General features: G+C 45.4%; 1 protein-coding gene across 3 annotated transcripts in view; it reads left to right on the top strand.

Annotated features, from left to right (window-relative positions):
* PLEKHD1 (pleckstrin homology and coiled-coil domain containing D1) overlaps positions 1-24,816 on the top strand; it is a 35,032-nt gene extending 10,216 nt beyond the window's left edge. Inside the window, exons 2-15 of one of the 3 annotated variants that reach the window (XM_062619192.1) lie at positions 3,162-3,254; positions 4,152-4,245; positions 5,126-5,215; positions 5,739-5,815; positions 10,280-10,371; positions 12,696-12,748; positions 14,718-14,812; positions 15,667-15,760; positions 17,071-17,249; positions 18,188-18,329; positions 19,501-19,645; positions 21,537-21,686; positions 22,257-22,380; positions 22,851-24,816. In XM_062619192.1, coding sequence (XP_062475176.1) covers positions 3,162-3,254; positions 4,152-4,245; positions 5,126-5,215; positions 5,739-5,815; positions 10,280-10,371; positions 12,696-12,748; positions 14,718-14,812; positions 15,667-15,760; positions 17,071-17,249; positions 18,188-18,329; positions 19,501-19,645; positions 21,537-21,686; positions 22,257-22,380; positions 22,851-22,920 — 1,498 coding nt within the window. In that variant the 3' untranslated portion in view covers positions 22,921-24,816. Of the gene's footprint in view, positions 1-3,161; positions 3,255-4,151; positions 4,246-5,125; positions 5,216-5,738; positions 5,816-10,279; positions 10,372-12,695; positions 12,749-14,717; positions 14,813-15,666; positions 15,761-17,070; positions 17,250-18,187; positions 18,330-19,500; positions 19,646-21,536; positions 21,687-22,256 lie in introns of all 3 variants that reach the window. The other 2 variants (XM_062619193.1, XM_062619195.1) reach the window with 2 other exon arrangements.
* Positions 24,817-26,129: the final 1,313 nt, after the last annotated feature.

The following is a 26,129-nucleotide window of genomic DNA, read 5'->3' as shown; positions in this document are numbered from 1 at the left end:
GTTTCGTTACACTGTGGTTTCAGTGGTTTCTTAGTGCAGGATCTAGCGACAGGAGATGGGTGACCCAAAGAAACAGACCATGCATGAATGGCTCCTGTATTGCTTGAGCTGCATGTGGAGTGTGTGCACCAGGTCTTCCCATCTTCATTGCTGCTCTCTAGGCTTTTTGCTGCTTTGCTTTTAAGTATCTTTTTTTGGTTTCTTGCTTTTACTCAGAAAGCTTCCCCTGTCTCTCCAGTACTCCCTTTAATTCTGCTGGCACATCTGTGCCTAATTCAAGTGTGTTCGGTGTCTCTTGTCTTAACTGGCTGCATCTCCCCATTTGCCCTTGGCCATCCTTTCTCTTTCTGTTATTACTCACCTGGCTGCTGCTTCAATCTTCAACTTGCCCTTGAGTCTTGTACCTCTTCCTCCTTCACTCTGTCACTTCATCCCTCTTTTCATCATGCTGCATCAATTTCCTTGTCTTGTTGTATGTACACGTTGTCCTGAAAGTCAAAGTAGTGATCTTGGTTGCTTGGGTGCTGCCTTCCTGGTAGGGATAGATGAGGGAATAAGTTCTGATCATAAACACATACTGTTCATCAGCTAGCCAGTTTTTCAGTGTTTTTTTTCTTTCATTATTTGCTGTGGAGTTTTGCTGTTGTATTTTTAACTCTTAGTTTGTACATTTTAATTCCAAATCCCCACAGATTCTCTCCACGTCTGTAAGACTGGGGATCTAAAAGCTCATTAATCTGCAAGAGGTTCATCAATTCTCAGAGATCTGTGCTAGGCTTTACTCTTGGTTTTGTTTTGATTTTCCACTGGAGCATACTATGGGGATATCGGGAGCACTGAGAAGACAAAAAATATGTAACAGACTGAAGCCTGGCTTTAATCGGGGTTAACAGATTAGAAATCACGTATAGTTAAAGATCTTTATGTCTTGCAAATGTTTCTCAAGGTTGTTCAGCCTGAAAAGACTATTGAAAGTGACCAAAAGACTTTCTCCATTTCATGTGGTGTGTTGAGTTTTATACTTTAGTTTTGTATTTATAGCCACAGTATCTGATTCACTCTGATCCACTGAACCAAGCACAGGCCAGGCAGAATTGATCTTAAAAGGTACTATTTCTGTATTTATTATGCTGATGAGGTAACATGTGCCTCTAAAAAATCAAATTCTCATTAAACTGAGCACTAGAAACATAAAGTGAAGATGCAGCTACTCATAAGAAAACTTTTTAACGGAGTTAATGATCAGAGGTGTGAAGAAAAATGAAACAGGAAGGCTTCTGCTGCTCACACAAGTGATGCAGACAGGAGGAACCAGAAACCTGCCTGCTCTATGGAGGTCTCTCTGATATCTGCCTTGGCCAGGGTCAGCTCTGAGCCTGCTGCAGGGGCCATGGCTGCTTTTGCCATGAAAGCAAATATGTCTGAAAGTACCAATCTTTGTTTCACACTGAGGTGAGACCTTGATGAGTGCACCCTCTCAGCACTGTGTCCCACAGAGATGTGCCTGATACATCTGCTAAATGGGCTGGTGCCTCAAAGTTGTGTCATCAGTTCAGCCCCCACCTTCTCTGGGATGCTCCTTCCCAACCCTGCCTACTGTCTTGAAGAAACTGTTCTGGTCCCTGGTTTGTGACAGTGGCAAGAGATTTAGCATGGAGATTTCCATCACAGGGAAAGAAAGTAGTGCCCCATGGGCAGTCCATCTCCCTGTCCATCTTAGGCACCTCTTACAGGGAGAGTATGGACAGCCACCGCAGGTAGGGTCATGTTGCTTTCCCAGCTGAGGGGACGTTACAGGCAGCTCCTCTGGGAGGTGCAGTGGCACATGAGCTTGGGCTGGAAGGGAGATGTCCCCTGGGTGAAAGGTGAATAGTAAGTGCTCTGACAAGTTACCTAGTCAAGTAACTTGCTGGACACGCTGCACTGTGAATGAGCACTTTTTCAGTCCTCTGCCAACTAAATGAGCTCAGTGCAAAAGGGTGATTTTTGCACCGATTTGCACTGCTCTGTTTAGAGAGATTTTGCCAGGTTGTGGTCAGGAGCAAGAGGTGAGATTAGGCAGTCAACCATGATGTTTTTGGAGTAGCAAATGGGAAGACGGTGTGTCTTGCTGAGAAAGCAAGCTGGTGGCTTCTCTCCACCTCTGATGTCAACATGAATGCGTATAGATAAGTAGGCAAGGAGAAGAAAAAATTTGGGGCACAATAGTTGCTGTTGGTGTTTGTACATTCTGAACGTTTCTGGATATAAATAAGCACAAGTTCAATCACTGCCACTCTTAAATGTTTTGGAGCAAGTGCACAATAGGTCCAGAGCTTGAGAGCCTTGAGCTTTCTGCAGTCATTCAGAAGCTTCGCTTTGTTCTTTGTTTATCTTTTGGTCCCCCTGTGAGCCCATGGCTCGTATTTCCATGGCATTTGGCAGTTTCCTCTATACCAGAGCCATGGCAGAAGAGCAAGAGATGGGAGCTGGTGGAAGTGGTAGAGCTTTCCCCTCAGTGTAATAATAAGAACTATTATTAATAATGAATTATATTATATATATTATTTTGGTATTATAATTATAATTTTCCCCCAGCTTCCACTTCTTTCTTTAGCTTTAGGAACTAAACTGGTACTAAATTGCGGTGCTCATCTGTCCTGGAGGCAGCGCTTGGCTTCATCTGACAGGTCCTCTGCTTCCAGAGAGGACTGGGGTGGGATGGGCATGCGGAGGTATTAGAACTGCTCTTATGGATCAGACCTCTTGCCAAGTAGCCCATCACTAACAGGGGCTTCAGGGTGAGGCACAGGAATCCTCAGGCTGCACGACTGGAAAGCTCTGCCCAGAGAAGTCTCTTCCAGATCCCATCCAGTAGAGGCTTTCTGCCCAGAAGCAGGAGGTTTTTCTGGGGCTGTTCTCATTGTTCACAGAAATGCTTTATCCTTTCCAGATTCCTCATGAGCTCTTGTCCTCAGGACCACATGAAAGTGATTTACACAGCAGTGCTTTGTGCAGTGTAAAAAGACATTCTGTATTAATTTTCAGCTTACTGCCTTTCGCTTTCTTTCCAAATCCCTCTTTTCTCATATTAGAAAACACGTACGGAACAGTGCAACATATTTCCTTTGTCAGTTAATCTTTTGAAACTTCTGTACTAAACTTGTCCCCATTTTTTTCAGCTGTTCTTCAGCATTTTTGAGAGCTATAGAGATTCAGACCAAATTGAAGCTAAGTCAAGTAAGATATCTCCCCCCTCTACCACTGCCTGCAGGGTAAATGTAGCCTCAGTTTTCAAAGAGAAGAGGGACTCTCCCTGGGGCATTTTGGACATGCAAATAAGCTGAAAGTGGCACTCCTTTAATCACGATTTTGAGGACACACTCCAGCAAATTAGCCACTTGGTTTACAGAAGCTGTGATGTTTTGTGGCTACTGTAGTGTTCCTCAGAGCACACGTAAGGCTGAGCAGAACAAGGCACATTAAAATGTGATGTGTGTGAGGGGAAAAAAAATCGATTTACTTTGTATTTCCAAAGGTCAACGAGGGGAGACTTTGCCAGGAGCTCTGATTAAAATAGCTCTAAAATTTATTCCTCCTCCTGAGTACTCTTGTGGCTCATCTTTTGCCTTGAGTTGCCTAACGATGCAGATCTATGACTCTCCCTGCCATAGACTCAGAGTTACAGTGGAAAGACTTCCCTTCTGGCTTATGCAGAATGGGAGGGAAGAGGGTGGCAGGGAATAGATTGAAATAATAGGCTGTTAGTTGCTCTTAGCCCATGTGAGAGAGACCCTTAAAAAAAGAAGCAGTTTTCTCTCAAGAGGTTGAATGCAACACATGGGCTAGATAAAATGTGTACAGGTCAAGATGCAAAAAGGTTTTGGCTTTGCTTTTGTCTTGGACACAGACCACCATCCCATTCCCCTGTGAATAAACGTTTCTGTGTGCATGCTGTGGCAAACTGCAAGCACAAAGCACTTGAGCTTGGCACTTGGTGTTAAGCACTAGCTCTTGGCTACAAGCCCAAGTAAGGCACCTCACCTTAGGCATAGATGGGAACAGTAAACTCTTCTGCTCAGAAAGCAGCGTTAGATACGTGGTGATTTTTTTGTGCTGTGGAACCATGACCACTGTTCTAGCAGTGTTTATTTCCTTTCTCTGTCTTAAAGGTTCTTCATCATTAAGGAAAGTTTCCTCCTCTACTATGCTGAGAGTGAGAAGAAGAGTTTTGAAAGCAATAAATACTTCAATATCCACCCCAAGGTGAGCAGCGTTTGCCTGGGAAAGGGGGGTTATTCTCTTTCTAGCTTCCTCCCCCTCCACAGGCCCAGCAAGTGAAGAGGTAAGTCAGATTCAGAGAAGCCCCCAAAAATGCAGGAATCATGTCAGTACCTCGTTAGGTTCCTCAGTGATTCAGCATGGCTTCAATGGTTTTTTTACTTAATAGTATATGTATTCCCTTGTTTCCCTAATCAAGCGATCTTGTGGATATGAGAATGCTGTTGGCAAAGCCAGTGGTGGGTCAGTTTTGGTTGCTGCTTGCTCCTAACTTGTACTTGCACTCGTGATCAGTCACAGCCATCCCCTGCTAACCCCTCAGCCATGAGCAGCAGCCTCTATCAGGAGGCTGTGTGGTCTGAGTCTGCTTTTGTCCTCTGCAGTCGCTGGAGGCAGATGAAGCACTTGTGCTCCCAGAAGTGTAGATTTCACCCAGCCTGGTTAGGGGCAGCAGGGCACCCATCCATCCCCATACAGCATGTGTGGGGTGTTGACCTACTAGTGGTGACTGTAGTGGATGCACAGCTTCTCTCATGGCACCACGCTGTGAATCTGCAATGTCTGGCCCTGCTGGGCCATTACCTCCTCCTTGATAAGAGCTCCCCTTTCCATGTCCTACCTAGCAGCCTTACCTCCAGCCCTATGCAGCAGAGCCATCTTTACCCCAGTTCAGATACTACTTGGAGGTCTCCTGAGGGTGGTGGGAGTCCCTGTGATTTTCAGGAGCTGTGTGTATTGTCCCTCCTGGGATAGGCAAGGCAGGTCAGGGGCCCACGAGTGAAGAAGGGTGAAAGTTCAGTTCCTAGTTAGTTAATGGCTATACTTGATTTTGATGACTGATTGGAGCACTCTGGTTTATCTCCAGGGTGTCATACCATTGGGAGGCTGCGTCGTGGAGCCCAAAGAAGAGCCCAACATGCCTTATGCCATAAAGATCTCTCATGAAGACTTCCACGTAAGTAAACTTCTTTTCTTCTAAAAAAAACCCATAAACACCACAAAACAGGTTATTGCTGATGAGCAGAGCTGAACTGGTAGCCGTTCGCACTCCACCAAGGTATCATACCCTCTCTAGGCAGACTACCCTGCGAGAGGGTGGCTTAGCATCCCAAGTCCCCTCAAAGCTTTGCTGCTGCTCTTGTCTTGACAACCAGTGAGGAAACTTGCTCTTTCTGACAGCAGGTCTTATGATACTAGAGAACCAGTAGACAGATATTCAGGAGCCCTAGAGCTCACATTGCCCTACCGTTTTATTCCTGCCACGACCGCTTGCCATTCACTTCTCTTCCCAATGTGTGGTAGACCTGGGTTATATTTGCTCCCATGTGATGCCTCCATGGAGGTGGAAGCCTGCAGTGAGCTTTCCTCTCACTGTAGCTGTGCTGCCTGTGTCCTGTTCATGCCCTGGGTGTGCAGAGGTGTGTAAGGCACCAGCCTCTCTAATCCAGGTTTTTTTCCCCTCCCCTCCCCTCTTCTAGGGTAACATTGTTCTAGCAGCTGAATCAGAGTTTGAGCAGGCTCAGTGGCTGGAGATGCTACAGGAGTCTGGAAAAGTGTAAGCTTCTTTATATTCCTTATTCTCTTTGATCTGCTCTGTAGATGTGTAAAGGATAAAGGGGAAGAAGCCTGACTAGAAGGACCATGGGGAAGGCAGAAAAGCTCCCCTAGACTAGCAAGACCTTCACTTGCCTCCTGGACTCATTCTTTCCTACACAAGAATGCTCTAAAATTGACCCGTATCTTCCTGCCTGGGTGTAGTATGCAATATGGCTCTTTGTTACCAACCCCAGGCCATCATATCTCGAACACTGATATACCGGGTGGCATCTGCTGTCCCTCTGTCTTGCTCAGAGAGGTGGGAGCTCCCTAGACCGTTTTGTGTGGGAAGGAAGGTCCACAGGCTCGACAAAGCTGTGGGTCAGAAAACCTCCCTGGGTGCAGGTGTATGAATTTGGGGTAAGGTAAGAGCAGAACAGGCAAGGTGCAAAGCTTGTGAGCAGCTCTCTGTGTGGCTCTGCACCTCACTGGTGAGCAGTGACCTCACCGGCACATCGCTGTTCTCGTTAGCTGTCCTGGTCATGCTGAGGTGTCAGTGACAGCCATGAAGCAACTGTGTGACCATGGGTGCGCATTCCTTCTGTTCAGGTCCTAGGGAGCTCAGGCCATGCAGCAGCAGGATTTGGTTTCTTGAGACAGTTTAATTGTGAACAGCGGAGGCAGGCTAGATCCCAGGAAGGAGGTGTTAGCAAAGCGTTTCCAGCCCACCTACAGGGGTGAGAAGAGTTTGATTGCTGTGTGTGTACAGCACTGAGTTCATAGTCTGCTGAGAATACTGGAGAGATCTGCAGTTTGTTGGCCATCAGCTCTGCAATCCCTCAGTACCCAGGTGTCTGACAGTGCAGGGAGCAGCTGTCCTGCAAACCCAAAGCAGGATCTTCCTAAATCTCAGCAGATGCAGGAAGAAACTGCACTTAAAGAGGGACTTGACTTTCCCAAGCAAGGCAGAAGCTTGCAGAACCCACTATCCAGCCATGAAGTTTGAAGCAGTGAGAACTTTTGTCTGTCCTTCCTGGCAGCACTGCAATGTCTGTGTGTGGTCTCTTGTGACTGTAGGGACAAAAGCTGCTCTTTCAAGCAAGTTAACTTTTAATACCAGTGTATGCATGCATGCATGTGTGCATGGCAAAGGTAGTATCTCAGTTAATTCCAATGCTATGATGCTGAAAATGTTCATTTCTAATTAATGGGGAGCACAGTGTTATGGTGGATCAGCCCAAGCCAAGCTCTGAGCTGCTGCAGTGAGCCTGGCTTTGGTGCTGGAGCAAGATGTAACCTCCATGGTATTGTATAAACCTTAAATACAAAGCTGGTCATTAGAGCTTCATGGGAGCATGTGCCCCATGGGACACAAAGACCCAAGGCAGAGGTCAGTCACCCACTCAGCAGGAGCAGGCTTGGCCACAGCAGAGGAGGAGGGACACAGACTTAGCCCTAGAGCAATTTTGAGTTGTTTCTTTGATAGCACAGGTCTGCACTTGCCTTCACCAATGTTATATTCAACTATTGCCAAGGAGAGTAATTTGGGGGCCAGATTAGTCTTTCAGGAGTGTATGGGAGGGAAGGAATATGGCTGCACAGTGCAGGAAGAGGTCTTACAAACAAGTCATGTGTACCTGCTTATTTCACAGAGCCAGCATTTTATATAGTCCTTGCTTCAATATTCCAGTACTAATGTTTAAAACAAAGACCTAGACTGTGGCTCCTGTCATACAGCAGACCACCTGCACCCAACTGACAATCTGCCTGAGACACCCCCTTCCCTTCCCTCTCTGCTTCTGTTCTTTCATCAGAGGAGGAGAGTGATGAAGCTCCAGTGCCTGCCTAATTGGTGCTGATGATAGCCTGTGCGTGAGGGAAAGCAGAGATTATGTGATTTATGCTAGCGGGGTCAGGCTGGGAGCTAAGCAGCAGCCAGAAAGGCACAGCGTGGGCCAGTAAATTGATCTGCAATGAACAGGAAAGCTAAAAGGACACAGCTGAGATCTTCTAGGCAACCTGTTTTAGTGTCCTGCTGTTCCTAGATGGAGATTGTAATGCCAGTGGCACTGCAGCACTTAATTTATCATCCTGCTCCTTCATTATAAAACCAACCAAAGAAAAAAAAAAAAGCCCCAACAACACAAAAGCAAAACCAACACCCTCAGAAAACACCAAGTCCAGAGACTGAGATTTTGTAAATAGGGGAAAGAAGAAAAAATGTGCCGAGGATCGAAAGCATATGGTTCCTCTCTCCTTTGTTTCAATTTCTGTCTGCTGCCTCTTTACATCTCGGGCTGGGTGGTGTGTGTGCCTGCACAGCTGCCTAGTACCTCCACCATCACAATGTGCCCAGCAATCTCTTCAGCTCCTCACTCCTTTCCCAGCCTCCTGGTTTGATAGGGAGACCCCCTACTCAGTGCACAGGAGAGCTGATGGTCTCCTCAGCCTCCTGACATGGTGTGCTTGGACTTACCACACTGGCCAGATTTGGAGAACTTCTCAGAAATGCCAAAGCCTTGACTGCCAGCTGAATGGGCTCTCTTCCCACCCAGAGAGGCTTCTGCTGCTCCTCATAGGGGGCATGGGCACATGTACACTCTCTATGTCCATAGCAGCATTCCCTGCACTGGTTGAAAGCAGACTTAAGTGGGCAACGAGGAAAAAAAAACAAAACAAAACAGGTAACATAGTATGTATGTCCCATGGAACAAAAATACCTGATTGTGAATGCTCTTGAGAAAGGTAAAATGAAGGCAAAGCTAGGGAGATGTTCCCAATGCTGCAAAAGGGATGGGATAAATGATCTTTGAGCTGAAGAGCAAATGGAGCTACTACACAGCTTTGGGGTGTAGTTTTCACAAGTATATTATAGGAGTGCTTTCTACTCGTCCCAGGAGCCTTCCTGACCCTGTGCTTCCCAGTACCTTAAGCAGTGCAGCTTTTTCTGATGGAAACTCACTTGGTAAGAAATGCAAAATTGCTCTCCCCTCAGTTGAAGTCATGGCATGAACCTCCCTGTGGCTGCAGTTACACACTGGTAATGGTTCCAACAGATAAAAGGAATAAAAGCTTACATGCTACACAGTGATATGAGTGCATCTTCTGAGTCATACAGCAGTGGGTGTAGTAACCTTTGAGTTACAAACAGGGAAACATCTTGTTAGGCTGGGGAAGGGAGGTTGCACTGAAAAGGTGAATCTAATAAACAGACACCTTAAAGGCTGCAGCTGGTTTGGAACCTTCCCAATAATCATAAAATAAGCTCTGTAATGCTCCCCACCCCACTCTTGTGATGTTTGCTCTTGATTTCTCTGGGGTTAGATTCATCCTGTATTAGAGAGTATTAGTGGAAAAACACATTCACACTCACATGCTCTCACTCAAGATGAAGATATCTACCTGTGGGCAAAACATCACCTTTTTAATTAGCATTCTAATTTCTTCTGCACTTCTGAATATCCTAGATGCTCATTAGCTGAAAAGAAACCCAGCTGTCTGCAAAGAGCACAAGGCAGTGCTTGGGCTGCTGGAGCTGTGAGCTGCCTAGTCCTTGGGGTAATGTGTTTTTAGTGTCATTGTCTGGCTTTTGTAAGAGATGAAGTACAGGTTGCCTTGACACTGCTTTATAAGAGGTTGCCAACCTAACAGGTTCTGAAAAACTGTAATTTCAAATGGTTCATAAAGAGGCCTGGTACCAGAATGCTTAACAGGTATTTAATATTAATAAGCTCCCTTAGGATTTAATGAAGATGGCAGAATTTCTGGGCAGCAATTCCTGTTCCTGTATGTATGTCTATATAAATAGATTGGGATGAATTTTACGTATGCATTTTATGTGTCTAGGTATTTTGTTTTCTATGGAACATTAATAGAAGTGAGCAGTGAACTCTATTTCTGGTTCCGTTTTTGATTTGTGTGTCCTTGTCCTTGTTATTTAATATCTGTATTAAACCTGGTCCATCAGCTCAATCAGTAACGGGCTTCTGCTCCACAGGCCTCATTTTAGCAGCTTAGTTTCCTAATACGTTGACGCGACCTTGAGATCCTTAGGCCAAAGTCCTACAATAATTCAGGGTCCTCTTTGAATATGCCTGCTTCCTTTAACTCTCCCTACTTACTAGTGTCTTGTCAGGCTTTTATCTCAGGTTCTTCATTGTTTTTACAGGGAAAGGCACTTAACACACGGTGTAGGGCTAGACACCAAATTCTAGTGGCTTGCAAGTTTGGCAGAGGAGGGATTGATTGGTTCCAGGATGGATGATGAATACCAGAAAGGCTGAAGGTAGAAGACTGTGTGAAGGAGTCAATGAACAGTTAGTAACAGTTTGAAGGGGAAGAGTGGCTATAGCAGAAAAATACTGGAAATGCTACACAAGACAGTGCCACTGTCTTGATAGACTGCTAGGCTGAGTCCTCTGCCTTGCTCTGTGGGACCCTTAGTTCTCTCTTACATTGTCTGCTTTGCGTCTGCTTTCCCTAGGACCTGGAAGAATGCTCAGCTGGGAGAAGCTATGATTGAGAGCCTGGAAGCACAAGGACTGCAGCTTGCCAAGGAGAAGCAGGAATACTTAGGTAGGAAACTCTTACTTCCAAAAGCCATAAATCCAAAAATAGCCATTTTGCTTTTCTGGAGTTGTCAGTGTGGCCAAGCCAAGGATTTACAGGTTTCCTTTTACTGGATGAAGCTTTGCAGTAGTCAGCAGCTGAAATTCAGGTTTGAAGGGAGTTAAAACATGAAAATGTAAAGGTAGGATCTGGACGTCTGTGTGGAGCATGAAAGGAACGTGCTTTGGCCAGCATGCTGCAGTCCTGCAGCTCCCAATGGCTGGAGTGCACAAATGTTTGCTGTCCCTGGGAAGTTTGAATGTGCTGATTTCAGCTGCTCATCAGGCAAAGAGCCAGTACCTTTGTCTCCCTGAATCACGTAGGACTGGTATTTCTAAGGCTAATCACAGCTTTTCATGCATGAGTTTTCCTCCTCCAGATGTTTGGGGTTTTTTGGCCTTACTCAGTCTTTACATTTGCTCACATTGATCATATTGGAAGGGATAGCTTTTACATGGGCTTGTTTGAGGTGTCTAATGTTAATGGCTAATTTGCCATTCCTCTCTCCATGGGCAATGGAGAGCGAGCAGTTGCTTCAGATGAACATAGAATAATTTAGGTTGGAAGAGACTTCTGAACATTATGTAGTCCGATCCACTACTTGGAAACCAGCCTCTGCATGGCAGTACCTTGGGTACTCTGATTGCATTGGGCAGTCCAGCTGTCTCTTCCCCATGTTGCCCATAGCAAGAGCCAAGGGAGAGTAGCCTTTTTAACCGAGACAACTCCTAAGTTAGACCATTCCCCAAAGTGTAAGAGCCCTTCTGACCTGGGGGCTGCTGGTCACATGCGTGAACTCAGTGGCTTGTCTGGACAGTCATCTGCTTTAAACAATCTAGCAGCAATATTGAGTGCCTCAGGTTGGTGATGCCTTGAGCAGGGATTCATGGTATCTACTCCTAATGATCAAGCCATTGGAGGGATCTTGAAAAACCTGCATTTCTGCATTCATGCTGATCAGGGGTGATCTCAGTATGTGGTCTCACATGTAACAGCGATCATAATTCAAGTACCAAGGCATGTTCATTCTCGCCATCTAAGTGCCAGTCACACATGTGAGCTGATGTATGGCCTCATATATGAGGCAAGCAGGTTCCACACCTGACAAAGGGATAACAGGGAGTGCTGTGAGGAGGACCTGGAGAGATAGGAGGAAAGCTAGAAACAGGAAAGTTTTGTCAAAACATTATTTTGCAAACACCAGAGCAGACTAAAAAGCCTAAGAAACTGAAGGGTGCCACAGTACAAGACAAGGCGATGGAAGAATAGAGGAGTACACCTTCTGTGGCAAACAGGAGATCATTTGGAATATAAAATACATACTTCACTGGGCTCTTTGGTCCATGACAAGAATATTCAGAGCTGGTCAGTTGTCACAGTTGGTTACTTTCTCTTGACAGCTATTGTCTATTTATTCCTATATAACTGCTGAGGCTTCTGCCTCAATAACCTTACCTTCAGTGATCTGTGTGCATCCTGTAGTTAAGCTTTGAGGTCAGCTGCTGCTCGTGGCAGCAGCTCAAGGCTCTCTGGGGAAAGCAAACACTGTTCCAGGAAATCCCCTGGATCCCCCAAGTTACCTCTCAACTGCCCCCCACAAAGCTGTAACGATTAAAAACTGCCCAAGGCAGAGCCTGTTTACAGTTAGAGCATAGGTGCATCAGGTCACAGTGTAAGGATCAGGGCAGAGTCCCAGGTGGGCATGTGTCCTTAGTAAACAAGAGCAACTGATGTTGAGGGGAACTATTATTAACAAGAATAGTTAAGAATGGTTAAGGAGTTTTGTGGCTAAGTTAGGGGATTGATTTCTGGGCTTGGCTGGGACATGCCAAGATCACAAACGGGAGCTGGCAGGTGCCTGAAGGAGAGGGTGATGTGCCAGGAGGGTAGGGATGGGGCACAGAGCTTCAGGAGAACTGACTCTCTATGCAGTGGTGTGTGACTCTGGTGTGTGACTCTGCACCTACTTTCTGGGCATTTGCTTCCTTATGTGAGAGAAGAGATAAGAGCATTTCCTGACTTGGATGATTGCAGAGGTTAGTTCTTTAATGCTCTTTAAGAGCACTGAGAGGAAACCTTAGAAGGAGTACACAGCAATATGGGTGCTTAGTTTATTAAGTCATTTAGCAATGTGGAAATTACAGAACATCCCATTACTGTCATCTCACCCTTTGGATTCTCCCAGACAGATACACACAGAGCAATAGGGAACACTGCATTTTCAGCCCATAAATATTCCCACAATATAAATTGCTTTTCTCTGCATTTGGCCTTTGTGTGTGTGTTTGCAGATAAGCTAATGGAAGAAACAGAAGAGCTGTGCCTGCAGAGGGAGCAAAAAGAGGTGAGTGTTCATCACAAGCCAATTTCCTTCAACTTCTGTGTGCAGGACTGGGAGGCTGGGAGTTGTTGGTTGGAAGGCATATCAGGGTTTGGGGAGGGAGGCTTTGAAGCCACAAAATGTCTCCAGCCGACCTCTGGGTCCTGTGCATAAAGAAGGGAGTAAGAGCTGTGTCGTGAGATCAGTCCTGGAGGTGTATCCCTGCTGCCCTTCCCAGGCACTTTCCATGCAGTGTTCTTGTGATACATGTCTCAGGAGAACAAGGGAAGAAGAGCGCATTAAATGAATATTCCCTGGATTGAATTATACACGTGTTTTTTGGCAGATTCAAGACAACTGGCAATCAACTTGTCTGTCTCCACAGTTAGAAAGCAGATGAACAGACCTGACACTGTTCTAGTGTAGAGATACTTCTGTGAGAAACAAGCAGCAGCAAAAAGCAACATCGTTTGTTCTCTGGACACTCAAGAGATGGGGAGAATAATAAACATTGCAGTGAGGAAAACTCAAGAGAGCACTCCCTTAGATGTTACTATTACATCATAATTAAACAAGTTTATTGTTTTCCAAACTAGTCATAACTTGTATTTGCTTAATATAATAAAAACAGTTCATTTTCATGTTTTTACTACGCCTATACCAGTTTTTATAGCACTATCATAAAGTTATTTTACAATAACTTTGAAAGTGGGTTGTCGTATTACATGGTAGTAAAGCCTGCATGGATGTAAACCACCACCACATTGCAATATTCCAAACTGCTGCATGCTCTTTTCCAGTTAATCCAAAATGGCTGTGTCCCCTCTTTAGCAAAAGACAGCAGTGCTGACCTAGGCTTCTCAGGCCTATGTTTTTCCTGTGTATGTTTCTGGAGAGATCAAGTCCAAAGATGGCTTGGACACTTCTTTAGAGCTAAGTTACTTCTGCCTTTGCAGGGAGACATCCCTTTCTGGAAAGGTAGTCTGCTGCCAACTCACGGCCATAGAGAGGAAAATGCCTTTGTTTAAAGGTCCTGGAACAAATCTCTGCTCTTACAAAGCCATGCATGGTACCTTTGTTGTCCACAAAGATCAGATAGTGCCAGGTTAGTCTGAAGGAGTTTGGTACTGATGAAGGAATGAATATATAGCTCACTGAGCTGCGCTGGTGTGACTTGCTGTGAGCCTGAAGGCTTCAAAGCACGATGTTAGGAAAGCAGCTTGAACCATGTATCTGTGTCATGAAGCAAGAGTCTTATTATGGACTTACCTGGTGTCAGTGGTGTTTTGTGACCTTCCTGGGCTTGCAGCAGGAGTTCTGCCTACAGCTAAGGCTGCAAGGGAACCTGACCAGGACCCTCGCTGTACTTTGTCCCTGTGCCCCTTCATTTGCAGTAGGTCTCTGTAAAGCTGCTCCCTAGACTAGGGTAAGAGGCTATTTCACTGCTTGAGGATAGCTTGTGGTATTCGGTGCTCTTTAAGTGTGATTTTATTAGCACTGAGGTAGTGATGGGCTGATTAAACTGTGCAAAGCTGTAACTGTGCAGTTTGTGTTTTCCTATTCCAGCAGGGATGGGAAAGGAGGCTGAGATAGTAGAAATATCACACTTCAGACACTGCAGTGCTGAGGCTTTCCTGTATCCAGGCTTTCTGTACCTGTACATGTGGGTGCCTGGAAATGGTACATGCATGTTGAGTCCAGCTTTCCCAGGGGGCTTTGGACCCTCTGTATTTTGCAGCAGAGCTGATCTGTGCAGGGAGCATATCCAGGACTTCCAGGTGCCTGGTAACATGGCAGGGACTTCTGGATGTATGGAAATCCTCAACCAACCTTCAATCCATTCTAACTGCTCCTGGAAGAAAGGGTGGTCAATTGGACACCCTGTGGCTCTGCATAGCTCAGGTTAAAAGTCACAGGCATTGGTAGCAGGGAAGCCTTTCCTAATTTTATTCATGTCAGCAGAGTACATTCCTTGCCTTCTCTTTCTGTCCAGGAACTTGAGCGTCTGAACCAGGTGCTGGAAGCAGAGAAGCACCAGTTTGAAGAGGTGGTACGGGAGCTGCGGCTGGAGCAGGAACAGATTAGACGGTAAGGTGGAAAAGGGCAGGGCAGGAAAAGGACATGAATTCCCACACTGGGCAGAAGTGCTGCTGTGGTGGTGAATCCAAACAGTTTGCAAAATCCACCTATTTTATACATGCTGTATTGACCAAACCAGGAATGGTTGAGATCCATTTACCTGCATTTACTATCACTTGTGTGACCAATGGAATCCACCTTAGCTTCATTTTGCATTCAGAGCTCCAGCAGTTTCATTTTCAGAGGGCTGGGACATGGATGAACCCCAGGTTAGTCAGAGTGGCACGGCAATGGACAGGTCCTAAAGGATTTCAGAGAGGGAATTATTTTGATTAAGGGTCCTGCCATGTGGGCTCCAGACATCTGAATCTGGTTTTCCACTGTCAGCTGAATGATGAAGTTGCCTCACCAAGAATAACTTTGTAATTTTAATAGTTTTGCTAGCCAAGATATGAACAGTGAAGGTATTTAGAAAGGGAAGGATCCAAGTGCTTTTCCCTGAGTGTTTGAAAGGCTATGTTTTGCCATTGCTCTTATTCCCTTTTTTCTCCCTAAATAACATGTCAGAAAAGACAGCATGAATTTGCAAACCATTTTCATTTTCATAGACCTATATCTGTTTAGATATGACTGCCATGTCTGAGCTCTTCCCATTGCAACCTGGAGGCACAGTAAAGTTCCTGGAGGCCCGTAGCTTGTTCAAGCCGTGATGATTCCTAGCAAGCTCCAGACTCTCCGGGGCTGCCTGTATCAACCACTGGTCGCAGGTTGTGCACTAAGAGATCCACAGTTTGTGCTGTCTGAGCGTGGTGTGTGGGGCTGGTGTTCCCCTGCAATAGCTGTCACCCTTTTTGCTTCTTTAGGGAGCTGGAGCTCACAGCCCGCTCCCTTAAAGGAGTGGAGGAAGAAAAGAAAGTGTTGCGAAGCCTGACACAGTCCTTACAGAAAACTCTAGAGGTGAGTGGCCACTTCTCCCCTCTGAGTGACAGCATTCTGGGGATGATCCATGAGAACTGACCAGGGCTGAAAGCAATGCTGTCCTGTGGAATGAATCTAACACGCACTAGTGCCAGAGTTAAGTCCTGTGTGGATGAACAGATTCATTTGGTAGATGATATGAAAGCCAAAATCCCCTGCAGAAAAGAATGACTGACGCAGAGCCCACCAGTACCAAGTGATTTGATGTAGGACAATAACCACAAATTGCAGTTTGGTTGCAGAGTAGGGAGAGACTTTTCACCACAGAGGGAGGCCAGTGGTAGGAGAGGCTAAAGAACCTACATGTAGGAAGGTTTTCACCACTTGACTGTAGAAAGCCACAGGTGAACAGGTCTTGCTGTGTTGACATGCCAGTTCTGAACAGGAGGCTGGGCAAGAGGCTACCGGATGGTCCCTTCCAGCCAACATGGCTTTAAATCTGTGATAATGTTCTGACATATATGTAACAATACATATATATCTTCTTTATATATATACATGTGTATATATATACACTAACTGCAACTGTCTAAGTCCTGGTGGAATTTGGAGCAGCAGAAAGACATTTCTTGTTCACAGAAGAGAGCATGGTTCCTAGGCAATCGTGTACAACATGGGAATTTAGGAAACCGTGTTGACGTATTAAACCCTTTCCTTCCTTAGTATCACTCTTGGTGGAAAGTGGCTTTTCTAAATAGATATGGTTTATGAAATTTCCACACAGTTTGCCTTCTGAAGCCCCAAAAGTTCATGTCAGATCATGCAAGTTTGTCCAAAAATCTGTTGCTGATGTTCCTTTGAGCTCATCTCCTTGCCCACAGTTATGGGTATGAAAGAACTGGAAAGCTAGGGAAGGAGCATTCAAGCCCTCTTTGCCCACCAGACTGGACACCTCACAGGAAAGCAGCATGATATGTCCTAGAAGTACCACACAGTGGATGCCTCTAGTTAACACTAAGGAGCAAGCTGAGGAGGGAAGGCAGAGAAGCTGCCTGCATCAGTGATGCACTAGGGAAGCACAAGGCTCCAGTTCCTGAGCTGGGTTCTTACAGCAGGTCATGTCAAAACAGCCTGTCAGTTCTCATCCCCTTCCATAGCAAAGGCTATGGTGGACACTTGTTCCGCATAAGAGAGGTCCAAAATGAAAATCAGATTTTGTTATTCCTGTTTTTAACCTGAATGAAGCACATGTATTTAAGGACGGAGGGACTTAATAGGGAAACCCTGGCAGGAACAAGAGCAGAAATGTTAGACTTGGCTGATACTCACAACCTCTGCCCTTCCTCAAGGAGCTATCCCTAGAAAAGCAGCAAATGCTGGAGATGCTGGAAGAAAATGAGAGCCATCTCCCACCTCCAACCAGCCCCAGGAAGGAGCAAAGCCCCATCTGGGGACTGCATTGCAGCCTGCAACAGATTGAAGAGAAGATGCAGCAGCTTCTGGAGGAGAAGCTCTTGGCAGAGAAGAGGTGAAGTGGGGATCTTACGGTGGTGCCAGAGACTGGGGTGTGGGAGAAGATACAATCCAGTGTGAAGAGGGTGGTGGGAAAAGAGGTAATTTTCCCCCTTGCAGGTGTGAGGCAATCAGAAAATGAAATATTTCCAGGTTTAAAATTCGGGTCACATCAACACTGTTTCCCTGTTTATCCTGACCTGCAGAGAAGCAAGATTCTTTTTAATTTACATTCTTGGGTTCAGTAAAAGGAAGAGGACACTTGTGCCCCGCTCAGGCTTAGTGCTGCCAAATATTGTGACTGTCTGCTGATGTGCTTTTCAGTTGCCAGAGCAAGACAAGTCTGGAAGCTTGCTTGGTTCCCATGGTAGGAGTTGATATTATAAACACTTCAGACAGAAAAGAGTGAGGCAGGACAGTTGGACTCCTTGTTGCTGCTTGGGCCTGCTCCTTTCAGATCAGGACTTAGGCATATGAATCCATCTGGTGTTCATGGACTTGTCCATAAGAAGTGTTTAGTGCTTCTGGACCTTGTCTAGGGGTTGAGAATGTTCCATTCAAGAACTTTACAGGCTGCCCAAGGAAGAGATCCATCCATCCCTGGCAGTGTTCAAGGCCAGGTTGGCCAGAGCCTTGGGTGGCATGGTTTAGTGTGAAGTGTCCCTGGGGTTGGAACTAGATGATCTTAAGGTCCTTTCCAACTCAAACCATTCTATGATTCTATGAACTGTCCACCCAGCTTTCTCCAGCAATGCCTGTGTTACCAAAGTGAAACACAGACAGCGCTCCTGTTAGCACCCCTTTGCTCGGGGCAGCCAGGTAGTTAAGCATGCCCCATCACAATACTAAGCCCCAGGTAGTTAAGCATGCTCCATCACAATACTAAGCCCCTTCCTTCCTGTGAGTTGTGCTGGGGTGGGAATGGTCATCTTCCTTTGCTGTGCCATGTACCAGGATGAAGGAGAATGAGGAGAGGTCCCGAGCACTGGAGGAGGAGCGGGAGTTTTACTCTTCCCAGTCACAAGCATTACAGAACTCACTCACAGAGCTGACTGCAGAGAAGCAGCAGACAGAGAGAGACCTCAAGGTATCCCCTGTGCATGTTACGTATTGCTGTCCCTGGGCCCAGAGTCCTCTCATTTTCCCTTTCAGTTTATCCCCTATCAAGTGGGAGACTTGGTTTTATTGTTTTCATTTTGTGGTCACAAATCTTCATATCATGGTAACATGTGAAGTTGACATGTTGTATCTTTGTAGCACTACTGTTTATTTTCTTATTCCAAGGCCTGATTAACCCATTCAGTAAAAGCCTTTTCAATTGCTCCTGTGAAAACATCACCTAAAGATGGAGGGGAGGAAAAAACAAGTAAAAGAGGAAAGTAGACACAATCTAGAATAAATATTATTTCAAACAAATGCTTATATGGACATTGCAGAACTGAGCAGAAATCTCTCCTCCTCACTTGTGCTCAGGGAATCAATCTTAAGATTTTAAATCTCCAGGAACATCTGCATGAACCTGAGTTCAAAAGCGGAGGAATGCAGGTGAGGTACCAGCCCTCCTTCATTATCCCAGTAATGGAAGATACCTTAATTTACACAAAGGTAATTGGACAAAGTGTGCTATTATATTTTAATCTAAATAATGTAAAGATTATACTTATTATTGGCTGTTTGACACTCAACCTCCTGCTACAAATATTTTGTCCAAACCCCCTTACCTCCAATTCTTCTTTTTCCTTCACTTCCAAGATTTTATTATGCTGTAACCTTCCACTTGGCCAAACTAAAGCTACATTGACCTGAACTATATTAATTATTCTCATTTGCTAAGTTACTACTGATAAGATCCTTTATTTCTAAATTTTCCTGAAACTAAGCATTGTGCACCCCTTTGTGGGAATTGATTGCCTTTATCTCAAGTCTGTCTCAGCTGGAAAGATGTCTTCCTGCTCCTCCTCAGCTGCAAGTACTTGAACTCACATATTGAAATTCCACCTCTGATTCCACATACAATGAGAGAGAAGCAGTGAAAGTGAAAGTCAGAGCAAAGGAGAATTACTAAAATAATGTGTATTTCAATTTCAGATTGTGTCTGAAGACACAAGGAACAACTTTTGTGTTGTCTTACAATATTTCTGTTGGTGTTCCTGACTGCTGTCTTTTCATTTTCATTTGCTGGGGGGGCTCCTCACAGACCTTGTGAGTTAGCAGGGTGGTTATTGAGACACAAGCTGGTTTTCAGCAATGCTCACTCTCTTCCTCAGGCTGAGGTGAAGGTGCGCATGGATCTGGAGAAGAGACTGAGAGAAGCTGAGGAAGCATTGCAGAGCTTGGAGCAAGGCTTAAATTCCCTGGATTGCAACAAGGAGAAAGAGGAGAAGATGAAAGCAGATGTCAGTAACTTGAGAAGTAAGTCAGTCATCCATCATCCTACTGATCAGCAAGTTCTGAAAGAGGAAATATTTCTGACCATCTTCCCAGACACAAAAAGAACTTCCCAAGTTAGTGAAGCTGCACATAACGTGCTCTCCCAACCCCTTGTACCTCAACCACACCTCCTTTTGAGAAGCCAGGACATGCTATGCCAGCACTTGGTGTTTCTCCATCAAAGGAGGGCAAAATTATCCCAGCCTTCCTTGTTGTGTGGAAGACAAACCTAGGGGCAGAGATGAGCAAATGCGTTCCAGAATGTCAAACAGGAAAACTGTGGCAGGCCTGTGAAGACTGGCTAGGTCCAGTTCCCCTCAGGATAATTTTTTCTCAGCCTTGGTTACGGGAACATCATCAGTCTAAGGAAGACTGTGGTTGCTGTAGCAACGTGCTGGTAGGTGACCCAGCAGGTGAGGTCTGGATCCTTACTCAGAGCTAAAAGAGAGCATCAGCCCAGCACTGCTGTGCTGAGATTACTGCAGTCAGGTGTAAAGCTCCTCACAGCTTATCCCTTTCTTTGCCTTTTTGTTTTGTTTATTTTTCTGGTAAGATGGGGCATGATCCTAGCATCTGGCTTGAGTCAGCTTTGGGAATTGACACTTTCAGCTTCAACTGTGTTGAAGTCCTGCTTGTTTTCCATCCTCAAGTATAGTTCAGGGGAAGGCTGTTATGAAGATCATGTATCTGTGGTTTGTTTCAGTAAAAGGTGGATATATTGGGCCAATATAGAAGAGTCAAAAAGGCCTACGCCATTTTGAACACTATCACATATACAAGTATAAATACATGTATAAATAGTTTATATACAATATTTATAATTGATATATGTAGAAAAGTAAGTATTATTCAGTAGTTTCTACATCATTTTTCTAAACTAAGACAAAAGGGCATGATTCTGAACTTCATTCTACTGACTCAGAGTCATGGTAAAAAAAAAAAACAGAGCTAAAGTGGACATGTTCAGCTCAACATTCGTCTTGAGCTGAGCTACCTGCGCAGGATATAAATGGGTAACTTCTGGCACTGAGTGTCTCCTGACACTCATTTCCAGTCTTAAGTTTAGGGGATGTTTTCTTCAAAAGTGTAAAAATGTACTCATGAGTGAGACACTGGAGAAAGTGTGGGACCAGCAGCATTTTAATGCCAGTCCCACCACAGATTGCTTCAGTCCTTCCAAGTGATTCCCGAAGCTCTGCTCTGCTCTCTCCTGTAAGAGTTGGGGCTCATTAGTGCATGAGCCCTCTGAACAGCAGGGCATCAGCGACAGGCAGGAGGACAGCAAGACTGGAACGTCAGAAGGTATGCCAGTTAGACCATACAAGCAGAAATGGAACAGGAAAAGCAGCTTCTGGGCCAGATCAGGACAGAGTAACATTGTTAGAGTTTGGACGCGGGGCTTTGCAAGGAGCCTGTAATGTGTGTATGTAAGTGCCAGTATTTGCTATGCTATTAAGAAATCCCTGGCCATGTATGCCAACACCTCCCTTTCTGCAGTTAGATTTGCTTGGTTTCACACAGCATTCCTTCAAAAAAAGTGCAGTGAGCAAAGCTTCAGACCCCTCTGTTGCAAGAAATTTGAGAAGTTTTATTATAACAGAAGCTGAATCATGAGTGGTATGGGGAATAGATGGTTGCAGTTCTTTCTATAATTTGGATATGTACTTGCTGGGGACTGGAAGGTTTTGTCACTAACTTTTTCATTCTGATGATATTCTGGAGCTTCATGGACTGCTGTTTATGAAGATCTAAGGAGGTCTTGAATGTCATTACCTGACTCAGCCCATTAGCATGTGCAGTGCCTTATGACTGGCTCATCGCTTGAAGTGTCTCTCCCATCACTGTTCACAGTGATGTCTTCTCCCCTTCACAGAGTTCTTTGAAGAGTGCATCCGCAATGCTGAGCTGGAGGCCAAGATGCCTGTGATCATGAAGAACTCTGTGTACATCCACAAGGCTGCCACTCGTCGCATAAAAAGCTGCCGCTTCCACCGCCGGAGAGCCAGTGCTTCGTGGAATGACTGTAGGTTTTGGGCAGCTTCTTACTCTATATGCTGCAGGAGCAGATATGTGCAGATGGCGCTGACAGAGCAGTAAGGTCGTGTGGTTCATATTTCATATTCCCTAGTAACAGCATAGAGTTACAGAGAAACTTGGAGCTTCCCATCTGCGTGCTGATTGTCTCTTCAGGTATATTGAAAGGTAACTGCTGTGATGGTCCTGGGTCCCTAAAAATCCATTCTCAAAGCCAGCTTCATCTGAATGCTTAATCATAGACTGATTTAGGTTGGAAGAGACACCTGGACATTGTCCAATCAAGTACTCAGGGTGGCTACCTGCAAGGTTAGATCAGGTTCTATGTAGAACCCTAAATAAGAGAGAGCTGTAAAAAAAGGAAAGTCTCTTTCCATGCCATCAGCATTTTCCTCCTCTGAAAACAGTACAGTGAAGCTGTTTCAGTGCAATGTTTAGCTTATCCCTTGCTAGGTTCTCAGTCACATTTATCGCATGGCTGGTGTGCTCTAGTGAAGCTTTGTCTTCAGTTTGTGTCCCTGATGATGGTGCTGACCTTTCTGTGCTGCTCTTGTTTCAGTGAAGCAATCCCAGTCCTTCATCTTCTCGCATGCAGAAGCTGAAAACATTGAGGAGCTGAAAGAAGCAGCCAAAAGACTGAGCCGGGACCAGCACTTCAGGGAAACTCTCTATCAGATCATGAGGTCGCAAAAGGATTCTGCTTCAGGGGATGAAAAGTGACTCTTGCTGGGAGGGGTCTTCTTATCTCAATTTGCCATTCAGCTCTGCAAAAGTTATGCCATTGGGCACTAGGTCAGAGGGGAGGTTTGCCTCTTGGTGAGAAAAGTGGGGGAAAGTTGTGAGTAGGCAATTCCCTCAGGTAGTGGCTTTGCTTTAGTTTGAATGCTCCCTGTAGCCTGGCAGACCTCTGCTGGTCACTCCAGATCTGTTTGCTTCAGCCGCTTATGTTAAGCCATGACTTGCCAAGACACCACGGTCGGTGTTATACTGAACCACAGACTGTAGCTTAGGAAGTGCCTCTTCTTTCCCTTCCTGTCTAGTCTGTCTGCCAAACACAAGTGCTTCTGAGAAAGTCCTTTGTCAGCCAACACTCCAACTGGTGTAACCTCCCCAGCCAGACGCCGCTTACCCTGTTCTGCCTGATCCCCCCTAGGAAATGGCTTGCTGCACACCCCCAGTCAACCAGCACTTTGGTGAGGCACATTTCCTGGCAAGTTTCCTGAAGACCGCAGCAGTCCCAGCCTCCCAAGCACAGGCAATAATATCACACACAGGGCAGCCTCTTGATGCTACACCCTTTCAAGCAAATGGTTACAACACAAGGTGAAGACAACCTGAGGATGCTGAGGATTTCGCTCCGAGGAGGATCATGTGCAGAGAGTTTATAGGTAACTCAGTGGCATCAATACAAGCTGGAGGGGTGTTGTGTTGTGTTGACTGTGGGCAAAATATCCTGGGGCCACGTTTGCGCTTGTTTTGTACTGGGATGTGTGGCTGTGTCACTGCTGGAAGGAGGAACAAGGGTATGTGCTGCGGAAGGTGTTGTCTGTGGGCAGGTTCAGTGTGGAGGAGCCTTTGACGTGGCTCCGATGACTTCCTCACCACCTCTGTAAAACAAGCTGGAGGACAGGTGGGTGAAAAGTGTCCAGCAACAAACCCCATGACTGCTTGGAGAATTAATCATTGTGAGAAGAGAGCTGTCAGGGCTATGGAGGTGGGGAAAATAATCTCTGTATGTGTTGCAGTGAATAGCCAGTGTCCAAGACATTGTACTGCTCTCTACCAGCCCTCTTGATTGCAATTTAGGCTATCTTGGTCAAACTGGGATCTCTGGCAAGCCAAGGCTGCACTGGGAGAGGAGCTGTGGGCAGCCTATTCAGAGGTGGGCCTCTGGCTGGCCTGTGCTCCCCTTCTGAGTGATCACTATGTGGTTATTGCAGGGAAGGATTTGCCCTCAATGTGGTGATTAAGTATGTTACAGGAGAGGGATCACTTTGTGGTGGAAACCTTGCAGCCTCTCCCACCTATTTTAAGCAAGCAGCTGACTAATAATTACCCTTGCTGTAGTAACAGCACTGCCTGGTGCTTACAGAGCACTTGACAAGCACACTCAGAGTGATGCTGTTATCCCCATGGTATAAATCGGAAAACAAAGGAATAAACAATTCAAATGTGAATAAAGTTAGTAACAGAGGTACAGTTGGGATCAGGGGGTCTTGTGTGCAGATTTTCTGGGGCTTTCAGGGCTGTGCCGCTCATCAGTATTGCTGGGTATTGCATATGTTCAGTAACACTGGTGTAGCTGCTTACCTCTCCCATGCAGGCTGGGACACTGTCCAGTCCCAGGCTTTGTATTCTGTCTGCCTAAGTTCTTTCCCTAAAGGTTCAGTGCTTTTTCTAGGGAGAAGTCAGAGATAAGGCTGATGGGAGGGGAGCCCTGGCTTGCCAGCCAGAGGAGAAGCCTGATGCTGGGTGGAGGAGCATATTGAGAGGATGTGATGCTCCTGGAGGGCATCACTCTGGTGTGATCAGAGGAAAAGCACTGAAAGCACAGCCTCTACTTTCCATTTCAGGCAGTTAGTGACCAGTACCCTTCTGTGAGGCAATGGGAGGTTTTATACAATCAGAGGGTCCAGCACTGAAAGCTGACATTTTTGTGATGGCAGGTAATGTGATAGGAAAAGAGGATTTGCATCCCTCCTTAGCATACCTGATGCTTCTGTGATTTTTTTTTTTTTTCCCCACTTGTGCTTGCTTGTTAGAAAGCCACAAATGAATTCTTGCTCCTACAAGGCTTAAGGGGTCAGAGAAAGTAATACAAAGCTGGTTTTCCCCTTTACACTGTCATCACATTATCTCTGGCTGTTTTCCAGTTACAAGGTCTATATTATGTGATGCTGGAAGGGACAGAGAAAAGGACAGCCAGGGAGTGTATCTGTTATTCAGGCAGTTAGGAAAATCACCCTGTGGCTTGTCAATGCAGCACCATTGATCTATTATCATCAAAAGCCACAATATCAGTCTTTACAAAACTATTGTACTCAGGAGGTAGCCACATCAGGTCTTCCTTTACTGTGCATATTGACAGCAATAAATAAATAAAAGTTATGCTGACACTAGAGTGAATTCCTGTGTGTTCTTGACAGACTGTCACTGAAATGATGTTAAATTGCCTCTGCAAGAGTTGAGACAAATCATTGTGACATACTCATTTACTGCCAGTACTCTTCCTCTGCTTCACTGAGTTGTTGTGTTATGTGTTTAACATCACCTCTCAAAAGGAGTGAGTGTATGTAAAATGCTCTTACCCTGCTTACCCACCACTATACACTTTAAAATATGTATAAAGTTAAAGACAAAATGTATCAAATCTAAAGAAGACATCTCGCACTTGCTTACCTGAAGCCAGTGAGCAGCTCTCTGTGTAGCCAGCAAAGCATGCCCTAAGCCACATGCAGCAAGGTGCTTGCCATCAGTTGTTCCTTGCTGCAGATACCAGTCCTGCAGGGAAACCTACTCCATAAGCTCAGAGTCAGAGTCACCATAGAGTTTGGTCTGTGCAACTATAGCATTTTAATTAAGTGACTGTTTCCTTATTCTGCTCGAAAGGACAGAGTTACTGATTTCTATGCTATCTACATATTTTTAATGCAGTGCAGTAACAGGAAGATGGCTTAGGGAGTGACCTACCTCTGTTCAAATAACCTCTGCTAGTGATCTTGGGCCAGATCACTTTCTCCTATTGGGAAAACAGGGAATGAGATGAGCACTCTCTCCACTGAGAAGAGCTCCCTAAAATGTTACCTCATGTCCAAGGATAGGAGAAGATAGAGGAAGGTTTGCACCTCTAAGATTTCTTCTCAGACATGGCAGAAAAACTAGATTGGCCCTGAAAAGCTTGTGATAATTATTCCACCATGTCCATCTTCTGGCTATCATCTGGGAACTTGTCTCCCCCTGAAGACTTTCCCTGTTGTCACATTTGGAGACACTTTAAAATATGGTTTCATTTGTAGACAGTGCCAAAGGTGAAGCTTACTGATTCTCCTCTGCATTGTCTTGCCTACTTTTCACAGCACAAATGGTGGCTCCTGCTAAGGTAAATTTAAGGGTTAATTTCATCCTCCACATAAGACCTCCAAAGCCTCCTGGCTGTTTTAGTCCCCAGTGCAGAAGAGTGGTTCCTGCATAAGGACAGGGTGCTTGCTGCCCCAAGGCTTTGCTCTTGCACAGAAGTAAATGGCAGAGAAAGGAAGGCAGCACGAGCTCCGCTGCCTGCAGTACGTGCTTCTTCTTAAAGCAGAGAAAGTGGACAAGAAATGGAAACTGCCCTTGGGGTCAGAAGTAAATAATAAAGGATAAAGGGTTGCTGGTGCATGTTATGCATTGCTGTGCTTGGCACACAAGTGACACAGGCTGGTAGCAATTTTCA

This window comes from Pezoporus occidentalis, unplaced genomic scaffold, assembly GCF_034315485.1.
Source record: "Pezoporus occidentalis ecotype Australia unplaced genomic scaffold, CSIRO_AGI_Poc_V1 ctg21, whole genome shotgun sequence".
In the NCBI taxonomy this organism is placed as follows: domain Eukaryota; kingdom Metazoa; phylum Chordata; class Aves; order Psittaciformes; family Psittacidae; genus Pezoporus; species Pezoporus occidentalis.
Note: the sequence above shows the minus strand (reverse complement) of the source record. Positions and strands in the feature narration are given on the sequence as shown.